The sequence below is a fragment of the Pteropus alecto genome, unplaced genomic scaffold (genome assembly GCF_000325575.1).
Source record: "Pteropus alecto unplaced genomic scaffold, ASM32557v1 scaffold3, whole genome shotgun sequence".
Classification (NCBI taxonomy): Eukaryota; Metazoa; Chordata; class Mammalia; order Chiroptera; family Pteropodidae; genus Pteropus; species Pteropus alecto.
In genome coordinates this window covers 61,170,729-61,193,069 of record NW_006442484.1, presented here as the reverse complement: position 1 = coordinate 61,193,069, position 22,341 = coordinate 61,170,729, and the positions used below count along the sequence as shown (strand labels likewise).

The following is a 22,341-nucleotide window of genomic DNA, read 5'->3' as shown; positions in this document are numbered from 1 at the left end:
GAGTGAGGAAGCAATTGGAGGGATCATTTTATGAACAATATAGATGTCTAACCAATGTACTATATACTTGGAACTAATTTAAATAAATAAATTTTAAAAATAAAAATAAAATAAAATGTGAAACTGTAAAACTGAAATATTAAATTAAATATCTATAAAATATAATATATAGCATTTCTTTTCATATTTGTAAAAATGTCATTAATGTTGAAAATAATTTTAAAATTAGCTTTTCTCAATTCAAAGGAATTCCAGAGAATATATGATGATTGATGAGAAATCATAGCCAATTGTAAACTAAGTAAACCATAGAGAACCCAATTCTTAAAAATCAATTACAAAAAGCTGTTCAAATTTGTTCTAAATATAAAATTATATTTAATGTGAAATGGGGCTACATTTTAATATAGTTGGTCTTACGTGGGTGGAATCTGGTGCCCACAAAGATCTTAAAATTGACTTTAAAATCTTGGGACTATCAGAGCCAGATTATCTCAGACCTTATAGAGCAACAGATGGCTGTATCACGACCTGAGATTAGGGAGTACAGATGGGTCCTTATCAGTAGATATAGGGTGTCACAGGCATTGGGAGGAGTAGGCAATAGGGAACTCATAAGGATAAAAAAAATTCTTCTCCCATAGATGGTGAGAATATTTGCATCACGAGAAATCTGCTCCTATCTGTTGCCCTCCCTTTGGCCATCACCACTACATTTCCAGGCCACCATGTTAGTTCCTTTTCACACTCAATTCTAATTCTGAAAAATGATTTTTATTTCCGAATGAGTATAAAATGAACTCTATGATACTGGTGAGCCCTAGAGTCTTGCAAATGAGCAGAGTCTGAGGAGTAGCAAAGGAAATAATGCCTTGGATTTGGAGGACCTCGACAGCCAGAAGGGCACACTCAAGGGGCCTCTCCTTCTGATATTTAACACCTCGCTTCACAGACTGTGGTCTCTACTGAATCTTCAGAAATGTGACACCAGTCAATATGGTCACTTTCTATTTGCTATTATCCTATTAAATCCAAGCTTTCCACTCTGTATTGGTGGGTTCTTCCCACAGAGACTGCTCTGTATCTGCTCTGTAAAATAACAAGGACTTAGTCTCTATCTTTGCCCTAAAAGTTGGCATCTTATTCAGAAATAGTGAACGCCATTAATTCTACCCATAATCATCTCACCGACTAACAAGCTCATTTTGCATGTACCCTACATTTCCCGTCCTAAGCAATGCTTGAAAAATCTCTCTCCTTCTAATTCCCCCAAATCATCACGTTATTTTAAATCTTGTTATATTAATACATTTAACTGTTCAAATGTTCAAAATAACTATACATAAATGCAGCACCAAATGAAAATCTTCATTGATGGCTAAATGAACAGGCTGTGAATACAGCTTAGAGAAATCTTAATGTGAATAAGGAAAAAGTATGTTTTAATAAAAGTTGTGGCCAAAACTTACAATTTCTTTATCTCTAACTAGACATGACACATTTTTTAAAATTCATAGAATTTAAAAACTATAAATTGTAAGATATTCCAAATTTACATAGGAAGAAATTGAAAATCTATAAAGATGTACTTTTCCATAATTTACACCTCTCCCTTTACGGTTTCAAACATCACATTTTCTTTATTCTCCATTAGTCTCATTTCTTTGTTCCAGGAAGCTGTGCTATTTACATAGCTGTTATCTAAAGTTTATTTTCTAATTTGCTTCCAAGATCATAAATACAGCCCTTAAAATACTTCACTGACTTACCTAACTAGACAGATGCAAATGCATTCTTATCAGGAGAAAGGCTTCTTTTAAGAGAAACCATTCATGAAATACGCTGTCTGTATTAATGGCTTCCAATTTCTCGAGTTATGCTCTCAGCTAGATCTAGATTATCATAGATTGAATTTCATATTTATATAGATCACTTGATGCATAAATAGGGAAAGCTAGGCCCAAGTGACAACTGTAATGTGTAATTCTGACTCAGAGAAGCACACTGGGTCCAACCTGAGAAATCCAACAGGTTAGTACATGGTTGTATAGGAAGTTCTGGGGAAGAATGGGTACATTGTGAAGCTTTTGGCATACTTGTAAATTAGCTAATGAAAGCTAAAGGCAAATGGGATTTTAGCCAGTTAATGACTGGCCTATTTTTAATTTAGAATTGTAAGCAGGAAAAGGGGCTGTTTATAATCAGCCAAAATCACAGTAGTGATTAAGACAGGCCTGGAAATAAACCAGGAGTTTGGGAAGCCTCTACCATCCCTACTATTTATTGTACTACACACTGATGTACCCAATACTTAATTAGATGAATAAATTTCACACAATTCCTAAACTCTAACCAGAGTCTACTCCCAGAGACTCAGATAATGACTACAATGTTAAGCGCTGGCTCCAAGAATCACCTTTGGGTCCAACTAGAAAATCCTATCTAAAATGTAACTTAACTTGGGTGTTTTAAGAATGGAGATTACCTAATGGTGCATCTTTACAGTACTGGGCCTACTGAGTCCTATGGGAGGGGATGCTGGTTTCCTAGGACCCATCAGACGAACTTTTCTCCTTTCTTCACCTCTTCTACATTAACGTACACACCGTTCAGAGATTTGAGGACTCAGTTCTGCACTATTTGTGGGGATTCTGGACAATCATTTAACTTCTGTGCCCTTTGTTTATTGGGGTTTTGTTTTGTTTGTAAATCTGTAAAACAAGAGGACACAGCAGAGAGGCTGAACTCAATGATTTCTATGATTCCTTTTCTAGTTCAAAATGTATTTTAACCTTTTCCTTGGGATTTGCTAAATACCAGCTCAATACAGCTCTTTTAGTTGTGCTAAGAAGTTGCCAACTCTCGGTTTAGATTGTTCCCAAAATAAAGCAAACCTAAGTGATTCAAGAATGATCTTATAAAAACTGAATTTAAAATCTCTACTGATTCCAGATAAATATGCTCCTCAGCCTAGAATATGCTAAACAAGCATTTTACTGATGGCAAAAAATTACTATCTTCCTAAGTGCCCTAAAGATTCCAGACCAGCTGGCATGGGGTATATTCACTTCTTCAGAAAACAAAAAATAGCAATTTCCTGTATACCCACCCATATCCATCTGAGAAGCACTTGGAAATTCTTCAATGGCTGCATTCTCACTTTGTATGAAACCGAAAAATCACATATCTGTTAGAATTTATCTCATTTAACCTCAATCAAATCAAACCAAAATACAAAAGTGTTTTCAATGCCATGGTTAAAGGTCCTCACAAATAGTGTTAGTCTCATTATAAAACAAGGCTTTTGAATTCCATAAAATTGTGGGATTCAACATGCCTCAAATAGGCTCCCACATTTAAAAAACAAGACACTGCCAACTCTGGCAACAAAGCTGGTTAGAGGTAGAGCATCAGCTGAGGAGTCGCCTTTCTCCATTTTGCTCTATGTAGCCTTCATCATGCTCTGCAACCCTGGGAGAAGCAGATGGTATTCCACCAAACTCACTCCTTCCTCTAGGAACTTACCCTAGAGGTGAATGTTTTTGCTACTGCCAGATTGATTTTCCCCTGAGAAAACAATGGCTATTATTTACTGGTTTGAAAGAAATGTACCTTTTACCTCATCTCCTAAATTTCCCATTTTTTTTCCCAAAACTGATAGCACATCACTCACCCATGAAGCTTTTGTAACCAGTTTCAGGCTCTCCCATTCTTAACTGATTAAATCAGCTTCCAAAAGTGAAGGCCAGGAATCTGTATTTTTTAAATCTCCCTTAATTTTTTGATATACGAAGAAGTTTATAAAATACTCTTCCACCCCATTTTCTTCCATTTCTACTTCTCTGTCACAAACTTGGTAGTCAAGGTCTCTGAACCACGGATTGATTAGTTTTATGCTTCATCTAAAAGATCATGCCAAGAACTTACTATCAACGGATCAATACAAGGCTGATGTAGTAAATAGAAAATGATTTCCAGTTCGACTTTTTCAAAGACTTAAATGAGATGTGTTTTTGGGAGGCATAAAGTAGATAACATGCAGGAAATAAAAGGTGCTACTATCAGGATAAGAATTAAGTCCATAGCATGAAGAATTTTTTGAGATTAACGACATCAATTTGAGAGGATTGCTGTGGCAGGCTGCATCAAGGCCTCTTAAAACATCACTTTTTAATCCCTAGAACCTATAAATATGTTACTTTATATGGCAAAAAGGACTTTGCAAAGGTGTTTAAGATCTCGAGATGGGGAAATCATCCTAGATTATATGAGTGGGCCCAATGATGTAATCATTGTGTCCTTCTAAGAGGGAGGTAGAAAGAGAGATTATTAAAGAGAAGGCAATGGGATTATGGAAGTAGATCCTGGAATGATGCAGCCATAAACCAAAGAATGCCAACAGCCACCAGCAGCAAAATTAAGCAAGGAACAGATTCTCCAGAAAGAAGGAACCTAATTTTAGCCCAGTAAAATTGACTTCAAGCTTCTAACTTCAAGAACTATAAGAGAACTTGTATTTTTTTAAACCACTGATTATGTGGTAATTTGCTATAGCAGACATTGAAAACAATACAATCATTAAGATGGTATCGCAACAATCAGAATCCAAGATCTGCAGATATGCATTTGTTTTATACTTGATTTAAAAAAAAATTTTTTTTTGAGTCAGTTAAGCAGGAATTTACACACAAAAATTGAATTTTATTAATTCACTGGAATTGGGTGAAGGTATCTCATTTGCTAGTGCAATCATGACCATTCCCACTGTTTCCTCATCTCTGGGTTCCCTTGTTCCTTTGACTCCCCTTGATCCATTTTAGCTCTAGGAAAGTAAGGGAAAATACAAGAGCAGACTCCTATCATTGCTAATTGACTTAACCTCTTATTTTTAAAACAAGGTATAAAATGTTATAAAAAATACATTTTTAGTTATTTATACTAAGGGAAAACAAAATATTAAAATCAGCCTTTGTTGAAGATGTAGAAAATTTTTGCATAAGCACATTCCGAGACTATTTGACAGTCACAAAAAAGGCAGAAAATCTGATAACCCCTAACTACAATTTTTAAATAAAGATTTCTAATTGTTATAAAAGATACAGATGGCTCTCATAAGGTCCACCCAAAATAAACTAGTAAATATATTATTTATGGAATTATAAACTGCTTTTACCAAGGTTTATAGCAGAAAACAGATGAGGATAAAATGCTGGTATTTTTTAAATGAATAATTATCTTACTAATTTTGAATGTTGATGCTATAATTGATCCTAGTTTCTATATCAGACACTTAATTGACATGCTGCCTTCATGGATGTAAGTTCAGGATGTCAATTGTACTTATCTTTTAGAAATTATGAAATAATACTAAATTACTATGAAAATTTAGTATTATCTTTGCTTAATTACATTAGGGTCCCAGCCCACATATCCTAAAAAATATGCATCCCCAATTGTTGTTAAAAGTGAGGCTCCTAGATGAATTTTTTAAATCAATAATATAACCTTCCAGTGGATTCATTTGGTAGTTATCTGACTTTATAGTGGAGCCTACACTGATAACATACAGTTTTTCAGAAAACACATTGATACTTGACCACTTCAAATAAACTGCTGTGTTGTACCAATACATGTGTCCTAGTTAACAATGAGCTGCATTCAAGAAATGAATGCATAGTATGGAAGAATTACACCCATAAACCTTTAGCACATCCGAGAAGTATTCAAAAAATAAAGAATATAAAATATGAAATTTAATTGTGCAAATAAAATTATAGGAAGTCTTTAGGCAAAAAGATATAGAGGGCAAAGTACACAGGAAACAAACAGTCCTATTACAATAAATTTGACATTAGACAGTAAATATATTTAAACCATAACACAGGCCTTGTTGATAATGTAATCATGGATTTTTAATGTTATTCTGATATTAAAAAGTGTTAATTCATTCAGAATTTAACTGAGAAACTGTTTTAGAATGCAAATTTGACCTCGAGTCAGAGAAAAGAAACTGTAAACACACAAAAGAACTATGATATTTATAGAAATATAAATTATTAACTTATCTTCCTAGATATGATAGGAGAAAAGTGAGTTAATTCTATGGTCAAAATAATTTTATGGAAAGAAAATTTTAACTTTTAGATCTATATTGGATAATTTAAACAAAAAGTGGAGCCTAACTTCCTTATTACACAGAATTATAAATTTTCTATTCTCCTCTTCTTAGAACATTTACATTATAAATCAATGGTTTGCCAGGGTCATTAATAACTATTTCATTTAGGTCTCACCTAGTATAGTGAGACAACTTCACATGCAATGAGTATGAAGGAGATGTCAATAGGCATACAAAAACGACTATATATTGATGTTTCCTTTGGGTTTGTTTGTTGTTTTAACAATCAATTCCAAACACAGTACAGGGAAGATGGAATGAGTAAGAAAAAAAATTTTTATTTCCCCTTTAACACCAAGCTATATTATTCAAAATGTTTCAAAATACTTAACGAGACTGCCAATTCCAGCCACTGCAACAGAAATCCACTGAGACACCACCTAGCAAGAACAGCTACATTGCTATATATAATTTATTAATTTAGTAGTTTAGTCTCTCAATACTTAGCAAGTTCATGTAAAAATTAATATTCCCATTGGTTTATAGTGACGTTAATATAAATGCATAATTTTAAAGTCAACACTCTTTTCATTAGGACCATACAACTTCTTAAAAGATAGCTGCAGGTTGGGGCAAAGTAATGACTGGCTGCTAGGATAGCAATGTTCCAAAATCAAATATACTGGCAGGCTTGGAAAGGCATAAGTATATGTACACATTCTCGGTATGCTACTATTTCCCACATTTTTGCTGTACATACTCATCTCATAATTTGGTATAAAACATTTGCTCAATTTGAAAAAACAAAGTAAGATGAATACATTTTCATCTTCCTTTCAAAACAACCATTTTAATTGAAAAGGACATTCTTTATGTTTAACTCTATTCAAGAGAGGGATATATATATGTTCTTCACTACATGTACAATTTGTTTTACCCAATCTTAGTGCCTCATTACAACCAGTTTAGCAATAAGAGCTCCAGTGCTTTTTTAAAAATTGTATTCAGTAAATAAGGCTGTAAACTCTGCGGTTGAATCCTTTTTAAGACACTGAATTATAACAAGTCCAAAAAATGTATGACCATTCATCAACTCTTGGAACCTGTAAATTATTGCAAAAAATCTCACATGTGCATATAATTCAAACATAAACATTGCGGGGAGAGATCGTAAAATAAATACTACAATAATTTTCAACTCTATTTAAATGCTGCCTTGATAGTTAGATGAAAAGATTAATATTACTAACAGAGAGTCAAACTATTTTAAAGACTGTTTTCCAAGTAGTTAGAACAATTCTGCAAAACAAAGATAAGCAAGAGCCTGTGCCAATACATTTTCCTGTAGTGTAATATAATTGCTAATATGAGGTATAATCTGTAAGCAATTAATACAATATAAATAGGTATAAGCCACCACTAAATCACAGTCTGGTGAAAAGCTCCTCAGCTAATGTAGTTTGGGGAGGGAGTTAAGGGAAATGAGGAAAGGGGAAGGAAAGGACAGGTTTCCAGTAGGAACATCATTTATGTACTTTATCATTATCACCATCTTGTATATAACAGTCCACTGTTGCAGAAATGGAAATCCTTTCCAAGTATGTGGGTCTAGAATATACTTTATGTAGCATTAAGATATTTAAGTATTACTAATGCTTCATTTGATTTACATTTGGATATACACATAATCACATATGTATATCAAAAACTATAAATAGAATTTTAAAACACTTATCTCATTTTTGAAAAGTTAAGAGTTAAGATTAAACTATGTACTATAGAATTTTCTAGAATATCTAAACTCAGGGGTAAAACCAAACATTACTATTTTCTTTAGTAAATGGCTTGTATGAAACCTCAAGCTCACTCACCTTTTTATAAATGGGTTTATTTGATGAGGATTGTGAACCAATGATTGTTTAGCAGCAACTTTACCAAACTGTAAATTCTTTTATTAACACGCATAATAAACAGACAATACTAATCTTATTTAAAAACCATGAGTGCCACACTGGTGAATATACAGCTCATGAATAACTTAAAAAGTATTTCCCATTTTAAAAGGCAACACTCAGCATACAAAAACCTACCTATACTAAACAAAGAGGCTATAATATGGATACATGATTGATGTGTCTAAAATGATATATATACAGTACATAATTAATGTTAATTATGTGATCAGTACATTTTCTATATGATTCCCTTCATGCTTCGCTTTCACCAGAAACTGAATTCTGAACTTCCTCTTCTAAAATTGGTACAATCAGGTTATCCTTGGACATCAAATTATATTTCATCACAAATTTAGTAAATCGATGACACAAAAATGTTTCATTCTGTAGAGAGGAAGAAAAAAATGTTATTTTAATTTACTATCCCAAACCAAAATAACTAGACATAATATCAACATATATTATTGTCATTCTGGTAAGAATGCATCAGGATAATTAGTAAAGTACTTACTTCATATTCATCAAATATCTGCCGGTGATGAAAATAAGCATGTGAAAATATTCTGTAAATTCTACGGCATACTGATCCTAGTTTTGCTACAGAGGATTCCTTTATGCTAACCCTAGAAAGAGAAAAGAAATCATAGATTCATACAGCTGGATAGATCTTAAGAATCATATATTCCAATCTTCTCAATTTACATGTGTGGAAACTGACATGTAGGTAAAACAAGTGACCAATCCAAGGTTAAAGTGCTAGTAAGTGGCAAAAGTAGGATAAAAACCCCTGTTCTTCACTCCTGGACCAGTGTTCTTTCTATGTAACCACTGTGTGTAAGAAATTCAGTATTATAGTTTTGAAACTCTGTCAAAGTTTTATGAAATTAAATTTAAAAAAATTACTAAAACATTCGTTTATAACATTAATACTTTGTTTACTAGATATGATTAAAACTACTGAAATGTTTATTCTATAGAATTCAATTTTTTTAGAAAAAAAATTGCCTGAATATTTCTGATCTTTTAAAAAAAAAAAGTATATTAGAATACTGAGGCAAAACCCAGTATTTTTTACATATTTTATATGAGCTCTTTGGAGTTAATGATATTTTGGAGGGGGGGGATTCCAAATCTATTCACCTGGTAACAAATATCTTAACAGAATAAAAGGCCAGTCACAAACTTCAACAATAATATATTACAGTATGTACAGACTTCTTTCCAGTTCTTAAAAATTGGAAGGCAAGAATAAGAATCCTTCAGAAACAAGCAGTCCAACAAAGGAGTCTGCTCTTTAGGCATGCTGTCGAAGAAGAGGCTGACTCCATCACAAAAATTTAATAAGCAAGTGTTTAAATAACCCAACTCTAAAGAATCTGAGAGAGAACTCTGGAGAATGATGCATAGCAGTAGAGACTACCCTTGATTGAACTGGCCTGTAAGCTTTGGGAGCCAAGTCTTGCTGCCTTCAGTTTAACTAAAACCCTAATTTCAAAACTTTAATAATAATTTTGCACAAGTGAAATACATAACAGCTTTAAAAAAAATGTATAAAGAATATAATGCATCAACCAGCAAACTTAGTTTTAGTCTTAAAAACATCAATCTTTTAAATTAAATCCAAAAAGTTTAACATCATGTTTAAACGTTTTGTTTACCTGCTGGGAAAATATTTATTGCTATTCAGAAGACATGCAGCACCATCAAGTGTGTGTCTAGTATAATCTATAGCAGGACACTATAAAAGAAAGGATATAAAAATGCATCAACAAAGAACTCTACCTCTTAGATTAGGTATATTAAATATGTATGTGTCATTCCAAAAACCTGAGCATATTCTAAGAAAAAAAGTGCCTCACAATATCAGAATGACTGTAAAATTCAATGTTACATTAATAAGGCTTTATTATCCCCATAAAGTACAATATCAGGCCTCTGGAAGATACATGAATCAGTCTCCTAATTTCTCATTCCAAATACTGTACCTAGAAGAAAACGTTTAGAGATAGGAAGAACACCTGATTATCTAATCTAATCCTCCGATTTTACAAATGAGGAAACTGAGGCTGGTCAGTTTGCATGCACAGACTTCTTCCCAGATCTTAAAAATCTGTAGGCAAGAATAAAGAATCTTTCAAAACAAGCACTCCAGCGGAGAAAAGATCAGATCAGAGATTCAAGCAAGTTAGCGCATAAACATCCCAACTCTAAAGCATGAGAGGGAGAACCCTGGAGAATGACACGCAGCAGGAGGGACTATCACTAACTGATGGTCAATCATTTACACAAGATCCTATAGTTAGAAAGGAGGACTTAACAAGATGTTTATACTAGAAATATACTAACTCCTGGTCAACTGATTTATACCTTATAAAGAGGCTCAGAAGCTTCCTTCTCTTCACAAATTCGGACAGGGATCACTGCCTTCTAACAACCTAGAAAACATTCCTTATTACGTTCCTGGCACCCTATTACTATTCCAGGAGCTTTCTAAAGAATTTTCTCTTTATAGTCTTTATAATTTAATAAATCTGTCTTATCCTATACCATTTATCAGAAACTATGAAACCTATTGTCTCATGGCAAATCAGTAAACCTATTAAAGGAAAAATACAACTGCCAAGTAATTCTCCTCGCTCAGTTCTTCCGAGGGCAGACAGGAAAAAGCATCAATAGAAAGGACTGAGAATGAACCAGGGAGTTTACTAAAGGAAACAATGAACTGGAGAAAAGAATAACAATGACTCTAACTCTACCCAATAATTAGAATATTATTCAAGTGTTGAGACTGAAACTGGTATTTAGAAATGTAAATTAATAACTGCTAAATATGGTTTAGTATAGTGCCATGGCAAATATAGATTATCTAAACAACAAAAAAGGTATTTTTCTAACTATACATTATAGGAATGTATGGTTAGTAGACTCACTACCTAAAATAGTACCATGAGCAGTATTTACTAAAAAAATTATATTTCTCCATATATGTGATTACAGGTGATTTGGTCAAAAATAAATATCCCAAGTCATTGTGCTTCTCATACTGGTCATTTGGGTGTACCATGGGACAGTTTTACAACCTTTAAAACTGACAGAGTGATATATAACTGTAATACTATTTCAATTTATTAACACAAAAAAAGTAACACCCCAAATGAAATAGGTCTTCCAAATAAGTACTAATTGCTTAGACAGGTATCAGATACTTCTTATTTTGGGGAATTTACCTTTTTCAAACAAAAGAACATCAGATATTGATTTTGCAACTAGGGAGTCACTTGTCTTCAAGCCTTAGAGGTCTGTCAATATAATGATCATGTGAATGTCTGTAATTTCACAAAACTGTACTCACTTACTTTCAATCAGATCAGTGTTGAGTAAAAAGTATTTACTACAGATTAAAAAGAAATGTAGATCAAGGGAAAAGCAACGCATACTTTAAACCAACCAGTTGTAAAGGACATTTCTGAAATAACTACAGAAAACTGAGTAATGTATTAGGACATCATATGAAGAAATAATTTAAAATTTAAAAAATGTTCTATAAGTAATTTCTACTTCCTATATTCTCTCCTTGACGATAACTTGAGGAGAAAACAACATGAATAACTTTTTTCAAAGTAGGACCAAATTATGAAGAGGAAAATCATTATGGTGGGTTTCAAATTAATAGTAAAAAATATTAATGAAATGTAAAGAAAAAATATTGACCTATAAAGTTAAAAGACTCAAAAGTAACATTTCTAGTTAACAGACTAAGTAAGCATCAGCTAGTAATCACCAACAGTTAGTTGTTCCTATCAAAAGAAACTGTGACTGAACAAAAAATCTAAACAGGTGTATCTCACCCATTACACATTAGATTATCAGCACAATGTGACAGATCTTATTCTGTGATAGACAATGAATCATAAAGTGAGTTCTAGCCCATGTTATTACTCAATTATGAAAAATGATACTAATCGTAAGAAATCCTAAATAACATTTTGGCAATAACCTTTCCAAAAACTCTAAACCAAACGGCAAACTAAACAGTGAACTTAAAACTCTAAAAATCAGTCTACCACTGTCCTGGAAAGATTTAGATTATGACATTTTTATTAGTCATTCTATTTTATAAATTCTCACCTCTTTTGGAGTTTTATGAGCTGCACAAAGAAAAATCCATTGTTCAGTTGCTGTCATCTGAGTACATGTCTCTGGATGGCATTCACTCTGTTAAAAATAGTTACATTCCTTAATATGTAAAATAATAATTGAAAAGTTTATCATCTGGGTTACATTTCCGTGTAAAATTCTAGAATATTTAGAAATTTTAGATAAGTCTCTGTAAGCACATTAAGTTACAAAAAAACGGGTAAACAATTAGAACTTTCAATTACAGCTTTAACTTAAAGAAAATATTACCTGAAGTTTAACAGCAAGTCCATTTAGCTCAAGGCAGAATTGCCTAAAAATGCAAATATATAAATGAAAAGTCTTATTTATTCTCCACATTATTTTTAGCATATTGTCAAAACAGAATCCCATCAGTACCATCCTTCCTCCCACATCACCATCATTACCACCACCCAGATTTACATGGCACATTTCCTACAAAGACATATAGATTAACAAACAAAACTCAAAAGTACGGACAATGTTTAATATCAGAGTTCAGTGAACTGATCACTCTGAACACTAAAAACTGGTAGTTTTTCTGGAAAGTAATTTAGAAATATTTACCATGACACTTAGGAAATAGATACTTTTTGACCAAGTCATTCTCCTAAGAATCCATTCTAATGAACTAATTAGAACTTCATGTAGATATATGTACAAAGATGTTCACAGAAACTATGCAGAAAAAAAGTTTTTGAAACATTCTAAATACAGTAGTAAAATATTGGTATATACATAAACATACAAAGGATATGTTTATATTTGCAGTAAGATTCCAATTATGTAAAAAGTATATGTATACACATATCTTTATACAGATACACAGGAAAAAAACTAGATTTTTTATACTCTTATGTATTTTACAAGCTTTGATTACAAACGACATGCTCCTTATAAAAACTTCACACAAAACACAGAAGAAAGTCCTCCAGAATTCCACTACCTCTTTCCAAAAGGTAATTATTGTTTACATGCAAATTTGAGTTTCTAAGTACAGATTAAAATATACTGAGATCATATCATACAAAATTTTGTAATTCACTTTTTTGTCACCTAATAGATTGTGGGCATTTTTTCATGATATACTTTCTTTCTAAAATTGTCAAGAATTATAAAGCCTAGAACAATGCTTGGAACATAGTAAGTGCTAAAAAAATATTTTTGAATAAATGAATAATGGAAGAAATTATATGACATTGAGATCATTTTTAAACAGATGTTATTTGATATGAAAAGGCTATTAATCTTCTATGTCACAAAGATAACTTACTTTATAGCTGTCAAAATACTGAATGTGTATCCCTTAAAAATTCTATCTAATTAGTTAATCACTACTGTTTCCCCACCAAAAAATAAGAACACTTTAGTTCCCTAAAAATGTAAAGCTAAAACCTACATAATTGGTAGATAAGAATCCCACATGAAAATAAAAATAAAAAACTGCACATATATAAAAGAAAAACTATATTGACTTATTTAAACATTATAATGGCAGAAAACAAAAAAGTCAAATTTTCAGTTGTCTATATATGTATTTCCTTTCCAAATGCCCAATTATAATGCTGTCCTTAGATTTAAAAAATAACACTATTTCTGAAAATCCACATCACCCTCTACTGGCCCATATCTGTAGACTGCATGTTATGTGTTTTTGAGCTGTTTTCCACTAAGTGGTAATAAAGATGGATGGTGATAAACAAGTTCCTCATCTAGTCCAACGCACTTATGGCCAATAGCAAAATTAAGCTAACTCATTTGGCATTGTTTAGGAGCACCACTTGTGGCAAATAGTGCGAACCTAACAGCTTCTAGTTAATTCAAAGCTAACACATATAGTTGTGTAGCTGAAGAGACAAGCCAGAGCTGAAATCCAGCCTACACTCTAGTCACTAAGCCATGCATCCTGGCATGGGATTGCATCCACTCAGAAGAAGGGGCACCTTTTCCTAATTACAAATATTCAGTATGGGCTGGTAGGAGATTTGACTGAATATCCCATGACCCAATTCCCGTTAACATCATAATATAATCAAATGCTTTAACAGCAAATAATAAGCCTCAAATCAATATCAAGCACGTCAAAAATTAAGAGGCTACTTTTGAAACTCTTCTTAGTCAACTATAAAGATGTATACACTATGATAAAAAAAATTTTACACGTGATGTATAATGCATAAATACAAAACCAAAAAAAGGGCTAATATTCAGAAAAAAGTAACGAAAGTAAAAACGACAGCCCCAGGCCAAATAAAATATGCATGAGAAAAAGTTCGTAAGTTTTGTATAATGAATATTTCATAGTCTAAGTTAAACAGGGAGGAAAAGTTTTTCTTAGGTCTGGAATAACCTTGTATACTAAAATCTACCCTCACTTGTTAGGAATAATGATTTTTAAAAAAACCCTCGCTTACTTTCAACATGAATCTTACTAGCTAAGTAAGTAGTTATTTTCAAAGCTGATTAAAATAAGGCAAAGGCTATATTATAATAAAGTGCTCTCTATCTTGATTTACAAGAATGGGGAAATATCTACACCCTCATACTTTCAATTATGCACTGAGATGTATTTCTAAAAAACTAGATCAAGTAGTCAAGTGATTTGTCTCAGAAACTAGCAGAGTACAAAGAAGTCTTAGCACCTTAAAATTGCTGAACTGTTATGACAAGACATTATGTCTTTGCAATATCTAGACAACAAGCCTGCAGCATCAAAAAAAAAAAAAGTAACATATCTACAAGTTGAGGCACTCATCACAGGAAATGTGGTCTAATTTATTCAGGAAAAGGCATATTTCTACTACACTTATTTAAAAATCAACTCAAAAGTAACAAATCCTGATGAACATATATCCATACAGCATTCTCTATATTTAACCTTTCAATTCACCCCAGCTCCTATTTACAATGGAAAGTTTATAACTTCAAAAAACAACCTAATAACTTCAGGATATAGTTGCTTTTAAAGTTAATTCTAGTTAACTAGTCATTCACTAGTTATCAATTTTCTCATTCAAAGGATATTATGAAAAGCTCCAATTACTTCAGGATTATAATTAATCTCTATTTACCAAAGGGAAAATTAGAAGTTCATAGTAGTTAATAGGTAATTCATCAGATACCAAGCCTATACTAGGACCTTGATATGATTGATCCTCTATAGAGAAATAAAGGTATTCATGAGTGGGTAAATGGAAATAATGCATTTGTGGTTAAGGGTTATGACTAAAGAAGCTGTGTAAAAAGATAGTAGAGACCAAATTCATAAATGTAGATAACAATCAGTAAATAACAAAGTTGAAAACTTTATAACATTGAAAATATAAACGCTTTAGAATTTGTTTTTCTGGCCTGCAGTTACATTATGATTTTATTTGATTCATAATTATTAAAGTTTTATTTTTTCATTTAAAAAGGAAATATTTAGTCTACGGCCATGCTACCCTGAACGAGCCCAATCCTGTCTGATCTCGGAAGCTAAGCAGGGGCGAGCCTGGTTAGTACTTGGATGGGAGACCACCTAGGAAGACCAGGTGCTATAGGCGTAAAAAATAAGGGATTGTAAGATGACAGGGTTCTTGTAATCTGTGAAGATATAGAGCAGAATAGCCAATGAACTAAATAAATGAATGAATGAATGAATGAATGAATAAATAGATAGATAGATAGATAGATAGATAGATAGATAGATAGATAAATAAATGACTGGCTGAATGAATAAATAAATAAATAAATAAATAAGGAAACATTTATCTCTCACAGTTCTGAAGGCAGAAATGTATAACAAGGTGTCATACATGGTTCTGGTCCTGATTTATAGAGGGCCTGTGTCCTGGTTTATAGATGGCGGCTGTCTTTTCGTATCCTCACATAGCAGGAAGAAGGATTATTTTTACTAACAAACGTACTATTACCATTTTGATATATCATAAAGACCTACCTTAAATGTTCATATTTCCATACACCTTCATCTTGGCCCTCGGGTGGTTCAAGAATTTTGTCAATATTGGAACAATCTGCTCTTATGTTCTGTTGAATATACTATAAACAAATAAGTTTTTATAGTTAATTAAAATATTATACTATATGATAATCTTATGTTAACTATACTTAATTTTTGAATATATAACCACTCTTGTGGTTCAACTTAGGGGTTATAAATGAAATAGGAAACCAATTAAAGAATCATAGTCAGTACAGCAGGTCCTCAAATAACATCATTTTGTTACAATATTGATGAGATGCCACAGGAATTTAATTCTTGTTTATATCAATTAGTCTATGGTAAAATTGGTTTCTTTATACGTTGTTTCACCACCATTCTAAGAACCTATTGAAGACACTAAGAAGTTACTGTAATTCAGAAGAAAGGAGAGAACCCTTACTTATTCTCCAATTCAACTTCTTTGGGATAGGATTTACTACAAAATGCAGATACTGTTATTTACCAGGATGGGAACTGGGACTAAAATTACAATCTATAATTTTCATATGAACATGAAATTTAGACAATGTAAATAAAACTGTGGTACATATTATATGATTCCATTAATATGAAGTATCTAGATTAGGTGATTCTACAGAGATAAAAATAGATTAGTAGTTGCTTAGGACTACAGGAAGGGGAGACAAAGGAAAATGGAGATAACTGCTAATGGGGACGATGTTTCTTCTGGAGAGATGAAGATGTTCTAAAATTAGATCATGGTTATAGTTGTACAACCCTGTGAATATACTAAAAACCAGTGAATTATATATTTTGAATGGGTGATCTCTATGGTATGTTAATTATGTCCAATAAAATTGTTTAAAAAATGACTAGCAGTTCACTTCTCGGCTTTTTGGCTAAGATCAAGTAAAAGAATAGCAGAAAATCTAAGTTAAAAAAAAAGGCAAGGAGATTTACTTTCAATATAAATAAAATTAAATTAAGTTAAACTTTAAATTTCAGATATTTTTTAATGTTTCATTAAATCTATGATTTAAATACCCTAAAATTTGAACAGGCTAGATTAGATTATAGAAACTTAATAGCTACAGGGCATTCTTAAGGCAATTTATTTTGCCTATTTTCAGACAATCTTTCTTGAATATCACTCTCACGTCAAAAGGTTGCTCAAAAGCTTTTAATGACTTCTTAATTCCTATTTAAACCACTCTCCCTGAGAAAATACTCTGGTATTCTCTGGCATGAACTCAATTCAGGATGAATCCAAAAAATGAGCACTGCTGATGCTGACTGAGAGATACAAGAGAAACTAGATCTTGCTCAAGGACTGGGAAAAGACACTCCTAAAGCTCAAAGAGAGTGGATTTCTTTCCCTCTCCTTTTTCTCCATCCTTTCATAGCCTAGACCTGAGACAATTACAGAGTGACGGCAAAAGCAGCTAGCAGAGAAAAATTCAAGAAACAAAATTCTGAGGAAGAACCCTTCCTCTCCTTTTAGTGGTGAGATCAAACCCTGTCTCTTTTTTCTTTCTGCTTTTCCACAACTGCAGCACAATTCTAGTAAGAGATTTCTGGCTGGGGGACCAAAGAGGTGGGCCCCAGGGAACCAGAAAGTATCTGAGATAATATTAGAAAGAAGAAGCTCAGAAAAGTAATTCCATAAAGCTGTTTATTAACTCCTGGGCTCAACTCTGATCTGTGCATGAGTGCATATACAGATATGATCTTAATTAGCATATGATAGGCTTTGAGAACTGAGCTGATAGATATACACCAAACAGGAAAACCCAAAGAAATCCATGCCTAGACACATAATCAAACTGCCAAAAACTAAAGATAAAGAAGCTATGAAAAAAAAGACACATGACCTACACAATAAGGATTCAAAAGACTACAGCTTTCTCATCAGAAACCACAGAAGACAAAAGGAAATGGCACAACATTTTAAAGTGCTGAAAGAAAAAAACTATCAACTCGGAATTCTATATCTAACAACAACCACAACCCTCCAGAAATAAAAATAAATTAAAAACATTTTCAGATGAAATAAAACTAAGGAGAATTCCTAGCCAGCAAACTGCTCGAAGAGAATTGCTAAAGGAAGTTCTTCAGACAGAAGGAAAACATAATATCAGAAGAAAACTGGGAATATCAGGAGCAACAGAAATGATAGAAATCTGGGTATAAATATAATAGACCATAATCCTCGAGTTCTTTATGTTTGGCAGATGAAAGCAACAAATATATAACACTGACAGAGTTTTCAAAGTATGTAAATGTAATATAGACAAACATAGCAAAAGGGGGGAGAGTAAGAGGATCTATAAGATGGTAGTTTCTACATTTCAATCAAAGCAGTAAAATACTGATTCTAAGTGGACTGTGAAAGGTATATATTAAGTAAGCTCTAGTGCAATCACCTATATATATATATATACACACACACACACACACAAAGATATAATAAAGAATTAGAATAAATTAAAATAGATTACTAAAATGCTCAAACAATCCTTAAAAAGGCAGAAAAGGAAAAACAAAAAGACGCAGGAAACAAACAGAAAACAAGTAATAAAATGGTATATCTAAACCTAAATATATCAATCAGTAACCACATTAATATTAAATGGCCTAAGCACACCAGTTAAAAGGCAAGATTGTCAGGAAGAACAAAGAAATATGACCCAACTATATACTGTCTACAAGAAACTTACTTCAAAGACAATGATATATGTAAATTAAAGGTAAAAGGATGGAAAAAGATATGCCATACAAACATGAATCAAAAGAAAGCTGCAAGAAATCAAGGGTGGTTCGACATTACAAAAAAAAAAATCAACGTACACCATTTTAATGTATTAATACACTACATTAAAATACATTAAGGGAAAAAAACACACAATCAACAATGCAGAGAAGGCATCTGACAAAATCCAACACCCTTTTATAATAAAAACCCTTAGAAAACTAGGTATAGTAGAAAACTTCCTCAATATGATGAAAGGTATTTATGAAAATCCCACAGGTAACATCATACTCGATGGTGAAAGATTAAAAGGTTTCCCCCTAATGAGACAGGATGCCTGCTTTCACCACTGCCATTCGACACTGTACTGAAGTTCTAGCCGGAGCAATGAGACAAGAAAAAAAATTAAATGAAAGGTAATTTATATTCACAGATGACATGATCCTATATAGAATTCCCAAAGAATCCACAGGAAAGATAAAAAAGCTAATAAATGAATTTAGTAAAGTAGCAAGATACAAGATCAACGTACAAAAATAAGTTGTCTCTATACACCTTCAATGAACAATCCAAAAAGGAAATTAAGAAAGCAATTCCATCTATAAGCGTGTCCAAAAGAATCACACACAGTTGACCCTTGAACAACACAAATGTGAACTGCACCAATCTATATGCAGATTTTTTCAATAAATACTATAAATATATTTTCTTTTCCTTACAATTCATAACTTTTCTCTAGTTTGTTGTAAGAACACAGTATATAATACATATACAAAATTTGTGCTAATTTACTGTTTATGTTATCAGTAAGGCTTCCAGTCAACAGTAAATTTTGGGGGAGTCAAAGTTATATGAGAATTTTCAACAGTGCATGGGGTCAGCACCCTTAACCCTCACATTGTTCAAGAGCCAACTGTACCCAGGAATAAATTTAAATAAGGAGGTTAAATACTTGTAGACTGAAAACTACAAAATACTGCTTAAGTAATTAAAGAAGACCTAAATGAATTGAAAGACATCTCATTCATAGGTAGGAAGACTAAATATTAAGATGTCAATACTACCCAAAACTATCCACATATTCTATGCCATCTGTTTCAAAACTCCAAATTTTTTTTTTTTTTTGCAAAAATGGAAAAGCCAATTCTCAAATGTGTATAGAATTGCAAGAGGCACAGAACAGGCAAAATCTTGAAAAGAAAACAAAGTTGGAGGATTCACACTTCGCAATTTCAAAACTTACTACAAAGCTACGGTAATCACGCAATGTAGTGCTGACATAAGGATACATATAGACCAATGGAATGGGATATAGCACTGAGCAATAAACCTTCACATATAGTCAAATGATTTTGACAAGAATATCAAGAGCATTTAATGAGAAAATAGTCATTTTAACATTTTTAAGTATTCAGTTCAGTGGCATTAGTTACATTCACAATGTTGTATAACCAAAGAAAAGCCCTGGATCTCATAACTTTACTGGTGGATTTTTCCAAACATTTAAAGAACACCAATCCTTCTCAAATTCTCCCAAAAAACTGAAAAAGAGAGCATCCTTCCTAACTCATTCTATGACACCAGCATTACCTGATACTAAAGCCAGACAAAGACACTTTAAGAAAACTACAAATGAATTATCCCTTATGAACGCTGCTGCAAAAAATCCTAGCAAACTGAATTCTGCAGCATATTAAAAGGATTGTACACCATAATCAAGTGGGATTTATTCCTAAAATGCAAGGACGGTTCAACATTCAAACTGATTAGTATATTATACTATGTTAGCAGAATGAAGGAAAAAACATAATTTCAACTGATGCAGAAAAAGCAATTGACAAAATACAATCCCTGTTTATCATGAAAACACTCAACAAACTAGAACTAGAAGGAAACTACTTCAACACAATAAAGGCCATAAATGAAAAACCCACAGTAAACATCATACCAAATGAGAAAGACTGAAAGTTTTCCTCTACAATCAAGAACAAGATAAGGATGTCTGCTTTTGCTACTTCTATTCAAAGTAGTATTGGAAGTTCTAGAGAGGGTAATTGAGCAAAAATAAATGAATGAATGAATGAATGAATAAATGAATAATAAATAAATAAAAGGCATCCAGATTAAAAAGGAAGTAAAATTAACTGTTTGCAGATGGCATGATCTCATATGTAGTAAATCCTAAAGATTACACCAAAAAATTGTTAGAACTAATAAATTAAAGTAGGACACAACCTCTAAACTTTGAAAGGAGGAAATATTTGCACATTTTTCCTTTTAATTTTTGCCAATTCCCAGGCATACAATTCTAGTTTTATATTTCTGTATACTCCACAAGGCCTATTTCATTGTTAGCCAATATATATTTGCTAACAATGTATATATTAAGAATGTATTTGATTGAACAATACATTCTTAAAAGGCAATGAACAAAATCATTCATTCATGAATGATCTTCCATTTCCTGTGCTAAATATCTAAATATTATGCTGAATCTATTTTAAAGGTCTTTTAATGCTTCTGTTAAGATTATTAAGTTTTTAATGCTCAAAGAATTCAATAGTATTTCTATTTTATCTCCTAAGATCTTCATATAACACAATAAATCCAAATAGCCGTCTACTTTTATTATCTGGCTAACAAGATAAAGTCAAACAGTCCCATTATTGCACATTTTCTCTTTAAAAATGTTAGTTAACAAATGCCTAGTCCAATATAGAATATAATAGTACACCCAATTGCAGGCATCATGTTATTAACCCGTAAATGCAATTTTTAATATTTAGCTATGGAAAATTTTTTTCTCAGATCCCAGATTTTATTCATTTTGGAAGAATGATCACTTTTTTTTTAACCCAACATTGTATACAATGTCATTCTCAATAACAATGTTTAAGAATCTCCTGAGGGGCTTTTCAACACAAATATGCTACAGAAGCCCACCTTCTCGATAATCATTGCCTTAGTGAGCTACTTAATAAAAGCAACGGCCTAAAGGGGGAAAAAAGTAAAGAACTGATGGTAACTAAATTTAAACTCAAACCTTAGATAAATGTTCTCAAGTGTTCAGTCACCAAATGTGTGAGTTATTTCTATTTAACTGTTATTCTAATTTAGTATTCAATTAATTTTGAACTAAATTCATTCTAAAATCAAATTTGGTACCCTAATTTGGTACAGATTAACATATTTTAAAATATTAAAATGTATTTAAGTTTGATTATAGTTTAATATGCCACCTTAAAACAAAATGAAGGTTAATAAAAGTTTTAAATGTGCATTCCATTAATTCCATGGATGCTGGTTTGTGCTAAAAGATACAGGAAATACGGGAATACTTAACTGTGCCAAGGGAGGTCAAATGCTTAGATTACTGGGGTTGTAAAAGAAACTTGTTATTACCTGGAACAGCTAG

General features: G+C 32.2%; 1 protein-coding gene and 1 pseudogene across 2 annotated transcripts in view; one reads left to right on the top strand and one right to left on the bottom strand.

Annotated features, from left to right (window-relative positions):
- Positions 1-5,731: 5,731 nt before the first annotated feature.
- LOC102891560 (10 kDa heat shock protein, mitochondrial) overlaps positions 5,732-22,341 on the bottom strand; it is a 33,151-nt gene continuing 16,541 nt past the window's right edge. The window contains exons 2-8 of one of the 2 annotated variants that reach the window (XM_006921317.3): positions 22,339-22,341; positions 16,172-16,272; positions 12,481-12,523; positions 12,202-12,288; positions 9,732-9,811; positions 8,585-8,696; positions 5,732-8,457 (exon numbers count right to left, since the gene is read on the bottom strand). The exon at positions 22,339-22,341 is cut by the window's right edge and continues 60 nt beyond it. In XM_006921317.3, coding sequence (XP_006921379.1) covers positions 8,326-8,457; positions 8,585-8,696; positions 9,732-9,811; positions 12,202-12,288; positions 12,481-12,523; positions 16,172-16,272; positions 22,339-22,341 — 558 coding nt within the window. In that variant the 3' untranslated portion in view covers positions 5,732-8,325. The remainder of the gene's footprint in view (positions 8,458-8,584; positions 8,697-9,731; positions 9,812-12,201; positions 12,289-12,480; positions 12,524-16,171; positions 16,273-22,338) is intronic. The other variant, XM_006921316.3, reaches the window with a different exon arrangement.
- LOC112470628 lies at positions 15,658-15,776 on the top strand (annotated as a pseudogene).